Source organism: Nothobranchius furzeri, chromosome 10 (genome assembly GCF_043380555.1).
Source record: "Nothobranchius furzeri strain GRZ-AD chromosome 10, NfurGRZ-RIMD1, whole genome shotgun sequence".
NCBI lineage: Eukaryota > Metazoa > Chordata > Actinopteri > Cyprinodontiformes > Nothobranchiidae > Nothobranchius > Nothobranchius furzeri.
In genome coordinates this window covers 32,294,425-32,301,924 of record NC_091750.1, presented here as the reverse complement: position 1 = coordinate 32,301,924, position 7,500 = coordinate 32,294,425, and the positions used below count along the sequence as shown (strand labels likewise).

At 49.1% G+C, this 7,500-nt stretch overlaps 1 protein-coding gene across 10 annotated transcripts in view; it reads right to left on the bottom strand.

Moving 5' to 3' along the window:
* Positions 1 to 3,945, bottom strand: part of LOC107373901 (rap1 GTPase-activating protein 1) — a 98,337-nt gene extending 94,392 nt beyond the window's left edge. The window contains exon 1 of one of the 10 annotated variants that reach the window (XM_070555525.1): positions 3,688 to 3,945. In XM_070555525.1, coding sequence (XP_070411626.1) covers positions 3,688 to 3,731 — 44 coding nt within the window. In that variant the 5' untranslated portion in view covers positions 3,732 to 3,945. The remainder of the gene's footprint in view (positions 1 to 3,687) is intronic. The other 9 variants (XM_070555528.1, XM_070555524.1, XM_070555527.1 and 6 more) reach the window with 9 other exon arrangements.
* Between the last annotated feature and the right edge of the window lie 3,555 nt (positions 3,946 to 7,500).

The following is a 7,500-nucleotide window of genomic DNA, read 5'->3' as shown; positions in this document are numbered from 1 at the left end:
GCCTGTAGCGAGTTCCTTCCACATCCACCAGGTACGATCTGGGACCCACTAGCTGCAGGCAGACTCCTCTTCTCCGCTTGCCTGTCCTGTCGCCGGACAAAGGCTTCATCCTGATGTCCTGTCCAATGCTCAACTCCGGCAGGTCCCTGGCTGACCTGTCGTACGAGCTTTGTCGTTTGATGCTTGACCCGTAGTCTTTCTGGAACACCGGCGACCACCCTCGGCTCCAGAAGCCCGTCAGCCACTGGAAGAGGGGTTCTCAATCTGCGGGCCATCAGCCTCTGTGATGGGCTGCTTGACATGCCCTCTGATGGTGTGTTCCTCCACTGTAGGATATCCAGCCACGGGTCATTACCTGCACAATTCGCCGTCTTACACAGATTCTTTACTTTCACCGCAGACTCTGCCTTTCCGTTCGCTGTCGGATACCTGGGCGAGGACATGACATGGTCAAAGTCCCATTGCTTTGCAAACCTCCTGAACATTTCACTATCAAACTGCGACCCCCCATCAGTTATTACACGGTCTGGCAGCCCGTGCCGCGCAAACTGGGCCTTGCATCGGAGTACTGTGGTCTCTGCTGCCAGCTCGTGGGCATTATGTAGTGTGACCTCTTTAGAGCTAGGTTCAGTGATTATGGGTCGATACAAAGTTTGTCCGGCTGCCTGACTATCACCATGCTGCTGATCCAATCGGTTGGCTCGGACACCGAAGCTAAGTGCCCATCTCGCTCATGCTTGTCCAGCTGAGCTTTGACAGCCTCTCTGAGAGCCACTGGGACGTTGCGTGGTGAAGCCTGCACTGGCGCTACATCCTTGTCTAACACAGAATGAACCTCCCCTGGGAGCGCTTCGACTGGCGCATTAAAAACATCCTCATAAGTGCTGATCAGGTGCTGCCTAGTCAGTGGGCCTGGGTTGCTGTGCTCAACCAGAAGTAGTTCCTTTGGTATGGTAGACTGCATTAATCCTAAACGTTCGCATGTGTCGCCTGACAGCAGGGGCCTCTGGCTGCTCCTCACTATCTCAAAGCTCAGCTCATGGTTTTTTTCTCACTACACACCCAGTGTTGAATATGCCAACCGATGACATCGTCTGGCCTGAATATAAAACTAGTCTGGTCTGGCTTGGTAACAACACAGCCTGAGGTGCTAGTCTCCTCATGTCCTTCATACTCATAACGTTGCAGGTCGTCCCCGAGTCTAGCTGGCACCTCTGAAATCCTCCATTCATCCTAATGTTATCAAACCACTTTGTTCCACATCCCTGCACTGACCCAATGCTCTCTGTAGTGTAAATGTGTGCATCCATGTCTGATGGGCTCATATCTTCAGGGCCTGCGGGTTCTGCGGCGTTGACTTGTCTGTGGGTCAGACCTCTCTTCATGCACACTTTTGCAAAGTGTTGTGCCGTTCCGCAGTGGCGGCAATTCTTTCCATATGCGGGGCATGAGTCTCGTCCGCGCCGATGTCTGGTCCCACAGAATCTACATTGCATGTCCTCGCCCGGCCTGGGCGTCTGTTTTCTGAGACCTGTCATGTCCCGGTTCAGTCCATGGCCGCCGGCTATCGGTAGCATACACTGTCTCCGGAGGTTTATCAAGTGACATCGCTTTTAGACCCATGTCGGTCAGCTCAGCGGCCCGACATATTTCTATGGCAGAAGCAAGGGTGACTGCTCTCTCTCTCTCTAAGCAGACGACGCCGCACAGCTTCACCACATAAGCCCAACACAAGTCTGTCTCTTATTAAATCCTCTTTGAGGTCTCCGTACTCACATGACGCAGCTTTCTCCCTTAAACATGCCACAAATGCATCGATGGGCTCACCTCCGTCCTGCCTGCAGTTGCTGAATACATATTTTTCAAATATCACGTTTCTGGCCGGCTTAAAATGTGCACCCAGAGCGTCGAGGATGACTGGGGTCCTCCGCCTGCTCCGCCGAAAGTCCCAAGTTGTGTTTGTATATGTGTCGGCACTCATTGCAAGTGCAAGATCGGCTCGGGGTCCGTCGACTGCCGATGACGTCAAAGTAGTTGACTGGCTGAACATGAACCTTACGTAATCACGTTACGTTGGTATCACGTTACGCTGGTCCAGGAAAATGTTTCTGTTGGAAAGATGGACAACTTTTACTAAGAAATCCATCATTACCTCTTTGAAAATACACTTTTAGCATAGAGCTGCATGTATATTAGGGCTGAACGATTAACTGCATGTGCAACTAAATTGCGATGTGACAAAAGGAGATTTTCTAATCGCAAAGGCTGCAATTTGGCAGCAAGTGGTTAGCGCAATGCTAATATACATGGAAAAACCCATAGGAATGCTAATGCTAATATCACCGATTACATTATTACAAATTATGAATTAGAAACGTGCCAAATGATTACATTTGGAGTCTAATAGAAAGTAAAACTACCATCAATCAAATAAGTACAGACAGGTATTTTAGTAAAGCCAGAAAACTTTTAACTCCAGAGTTTTGGCTAGCAGCTATGAGCGTAGCTGAACTACGCATGGACAAGACGTCAAAAACTCTAAACACAAAATACTTCAATAAACGGGACACACTTCTTTCCTGCAAATACAATTTCACAGGTGTTGCTAATACCTATGATCCTTCAAGGGATGTGCTCAAAGAGGAGTTCAACATTATGAATACAATATAGTGTTTTATTTTACAAATACCATTATAAACACAAACTTACGTCTTAAGAAACATTATTTTAATAACGAAACTGCCAAATTATTTCCAACAGTATAGGTGTGTAGTGTATTTTGTCCGAGTGGGTTTGCCGTACTTTGACGTCATCGGCAGTCGAAGGACCCCGAGCCGATCTTAGACCCGAGCAGATCCTGTACCGACACCGGCTTTAAGGGATTTTTCTCCTCAAACGTCTCCGGCGGTGAACACAGCAGCACCAGGAGCACCGTCAGACAGGAAACGGTAGAAGGACCGTTGCTGTAATTACTGAGGATATGAGTGACAGGCAGAAATGTGAGCTCTATGACTGTGTCAACAAAAATGCTGCCGTAAACCGCGACAAGCTGACGAACCCTGGAACAGATCAACAATCCACCTGCTGAAGTCACACGAGCCTCGCTGCAACCAACCAACAAGACAAGTCTCCAATATTTCATCAAACATCCAACGTGGTCCGTAGCAATGACTTCCACCCATCTTCAGGTCCATATCTGTAGAACTATGTCTGTGTCGCTCAGCTGTGGCTGCCATGACTCAGACTACATGTTCAGAGTGGAGATAGGTGTTCTGTAGCAGGCGAGAAAAGTTCCAGCTCTGCTGTGTGGAGGGCTCTGCCCCGCAGCTTTCATTCATGCTTTCACTTCCAGACCTTCTGAGGCCATCACCAACCCAGACACGCTGTTCACATCTGAACCCAACCAGATGATCCACTAATGGTACTGTTGGTCCTGTAGAACCTGAGCTGTGTCCCAACAATGCGTACAACAATACTACACACACATACTTTGATGACGTCACCATACACTGTGAGTACTTTGTCAGTACACATGCCGTGAGCATGTATGAGAAACCCGACAGCAGCAGCAGTGAAGCCACGGGAACGTCTGGTTTGATGAAAGATGACAGCAGTTCCCTGCATCCGACACTGGCTCCGGTTCTGCTGAGTCATCAGAGCCACAAACAGAAACACGCCGAAGCTTACCCTCCGTAGGCTCCGAAAGTGAAGCTCCTCTTTCTCTGCGGCATGCCGGCGAGCCCGTCCACTCACTGCTGATGCAGCCAGCACTCGTTTCACTACGCTGACTGAGCGTGTTTATGTGTGTGACTCAGTGTGTGTGTGTGTGTGTGCTGCTTCCACTCCCCGAAGCCTGGCGTGCCCTGCCTCCTCCCCATGCACACGCCTCCTCCACTAGCACGAGAGAAACATGGGGGGTGCTGATCTAGTCTCCCAGGAAACAGGAGAGCAGTGAGAGTCAAAAGCACGCAGCTTCCAGTGGTTTTCCTGTAAGATGACTCTGAAGTAAGACCCCCCCCACACACACACACACACACACATGGCAGAATGGCCAAAGGCAAACATCTCCGAGGAGACGGCGGCGTTTCCTGGGCAGTAACACGAGCTCAGCCCTCCTCCGTTACTGTAAGGCAGCTTGTCAAACAAGACTTAGACGGCAGACAAAGTGACCCAATCAGAGCTCCGCTCCACTCCTGACTAATCTCTCCAGCAGGTGATGACCTCTGCTGTAGCCTCCGTAGACAGGAGGACATGTGAGTGCACACCTGTGCTGTTTGTGCAGAAGCAGCATCGAGTCTGGACACCGAGGCTCTCCTTCAGCCGACTGCTGAGTCAGAGGAACGGCAGCAGTACGACGACAGGCTGCAGCCTCGTGGATCACGCAGCTATCACACACCGTCTGGTCCAGGGCTTTTGCACCATGATTCTTGTATTGTACACAGGACAGCAGCAGGTTCCGTCTGAATTCACTAAATCTGACCCCTTCAGGACCCAAAAGAGAAGCACTGTCGTGTAGCCAATCAGAGTGCTTCCACACAAGCACGGTCAGGCGGATCTCTACAGCTAAACAAACAGCTTCTTGGATGACTTTGTTAGCGATGTGCTCCATCTTGTGCTAATTGAACTGGACGGGTTTTTGGCTCACTGAGACTTGACTGATGGTCTGATCGTGATCATTGATTGGATTAGCTGTCGGTTGTTTGTAGCCAACACAAGGCTTGGCCCTGATGGTACCGAGACCCTTCAGACTTTTCCTTTAACCCACCTGCATTGTTAATCGGGCCAGATGGACCTCAGGGGCTTATTTATTTATTCAATTGGGAGTTCACCTCTTCACCCTTGCCAAGGGATCATCTGTCAGCCATGTTTAACCAGCGCTGTCCTGACAGGCCAGCGGAAGGGCTAAGAGAAGACCTTGGTGGTGATGTTGTAGATGAACTCTAGATCAGATACCATTTTATTTCAAATATCTGTGACCTGTCAGTCCAAAACGTAAAGGTGCCGTTGGTTTAGTGTTTAGTAGACAGTTCTGGGATGATGATGATGATGATGATGATGATGATGATGTCATGAGCGTGTTTGAACAGCTACTCTGAGCCAGCAGGTGCATTCTGTTGGGTTTTCCCGTCTCCTCTGAGCCTCGAGAGGACTCCTGTGTTCATCACAAATTAAATCAAAAGCTAAAACCTCTGATGACCTGTCGCCCATTTACCAAAGATAAGGACTCCAAGAGTTCTGGGGAAAGTTCTGTGGACTGTCAGGACCCAGTAAGAACTTTTGGAAGTGTGTCCTGTTCCATCTGGACTCAAGCTAACACCAAGACATGGTGGTGCTAGTGTGATGGTCTGCTGCTGCTTCAGGACTGGACCACATGCTGGAACATGAATTCTGCTCTAGCACAACACACCCTGAAGGGGAACGTCTGACCTTTGACCTCCTCCTGCATGGATAAAGTGAACATTTCTACAGAAACAGTGGGCCAGAATGCCCAGTCAACCTCTCGCTGGGGCCAGGTGCGACTTATTGTGTCTGGACACAAAGCTGAACTTCAGAGGGAGACTCGTTGGAGGTAAAGGAGGTGAAGACCGTTTAAAAAGATCTCAACTTGGCCGGTTCTGATTGGAAGAATGCTGTTTTACATGCTGCACTTATTTCAGCATGGATGCTAAAGCTAGCAAATGGATCTCTGTTTCTCCTAACGGAGGCCCTTCTCACGGGGCTGAAACTTAATGTGCGGTGTTTTGTGGTTCTTTTATATCAAATGCACATGTTGCTTTGTTGGTTTTTCACAATAACTGTGTTGTGAACGAGTGACAAGTAAACAAACTAACTGGACATTGACTCACAGACACCAAAAGGATCTTTCTTAAAGGTGTTTTTGTGTGACGAGCCATTGTTTAGATCCTTCTCCTCCTCAGTCTGACTTTATTTAGCTCCACTTTGTTGATTCAGCGTGTCGGTCGTGGTGCTGCCTTCAGTCTGCCCTCCTGACAGTTCAATTAGCTAAAGCAGCTGAGATGTTCCTGAGGCATCTGAGTGACTTCAGCCCCGACAGCTGGTTGTATCATATTTCATTTCCATCGTGGTGGCGAAGTGGGATCAGCCTGGTAGGTAGTTGTCATGGTAACCTGGGTTGATCATCTCTGACACCTTGATACCGACCATGGACAGGAGTCTGGTGACCAGCTTGCTCACGAAGCCCTCGGTCAGGACGTTAGCTTGCTGAGGTGTGCTCGTAACAAACTGCTCCACGGAAGAGGAGCACTTTTATTAACGCTGTAACGTAGCGGGATGAAATAAATCATTCGTGTTTGTGATTAGAGCAAAAACACGTGACATGCAAACGTGTTCTAAAGGTGATAAAATCACCACCTCTACTGGTGTTGCTGCAGCTATAAACACATCTGTTGATGTTAGCAGCTAACAAGGTAGACTTACCGAGGCGACTCTTTGTTCTCCGCTGTGACGTGCTTCATTTCAAGGTGCTCGTGCATCGCCGATGTGCTCCCGTGAAAGGAGAGTTTCACTTTATGGACCTTTCTTTTGTAGAATGCTGTTTTACATGCTGCACTTATTTCAGCGTGGATGCTAAAGCTAGCAAATGGATCTCTGTTTCTCCTAACGGAGGCCCTTCTCACGGGGCTGAAGTTAGGTTAGGGCTAACTACTCCACCTAACCCTCCCAAACATTTGAGCAGCGTTGCCGACTCACCATGTCATCTTTCTCCAGTGACAAAGGCTGATCTGGATGAATGCGCGCGTGCCTTGGAACTGAAAGCGGCAAACTGACCCACATGGCGACTTCTGTGCATGTGCATTGAATAGCGACGCAGGAAACGACTGCCGAACGTGCTGCAGCAGGCGAGATTAAACACGTCATACAATAAACTACGCGTCAAATATTAAATTAATAGTCAGCTAATCTGTTGGGCGACCGTGGCACAGGAGTTAAGTGCTCGCCCCGTAACCGGAAGGTTGCAGGTTCGAGCCCCGCTCAGTCTGTTGCTGCTGGTGTGTCCTGGGGTGCTTGCTGGATGGTGGTGGTCGGAGGGACCGGTGGCACCAATGCTCTGTCAGAGCGCCCCAGGGCAGCTGTGTCTACATCGGAGCTCATCCCCACCAGCATGTGAGTGTGTGTGAATGGGTGAATGACTGTGTCGTAAAGTGTCTTGGGGGGTTCCAGGACTCTAGAAGGCGCTATATCCAAAACAGGCCATTTATACCATTTGTTTGTCAATGTTTTCGTGACGAGTCGACTAATCGTGGCAGCCCTAATTCAGATCAGGAGACATACTTGGCCATTCAATCACCTTCACCCTGACCTTTAGACATGTGTTTTAGATCATTGTTGTGTTGGAACAGTGCACAACGACCAAGTGCACGGAGTGATGGCAGGATCTTCTCCATCAGTATGGATCAGTACATTGTTGAGTTCATGACACCATCAAACACCAGCAGCACTCACACAGCCCCTTTCCTACTAAGAATATAAACTTATTTT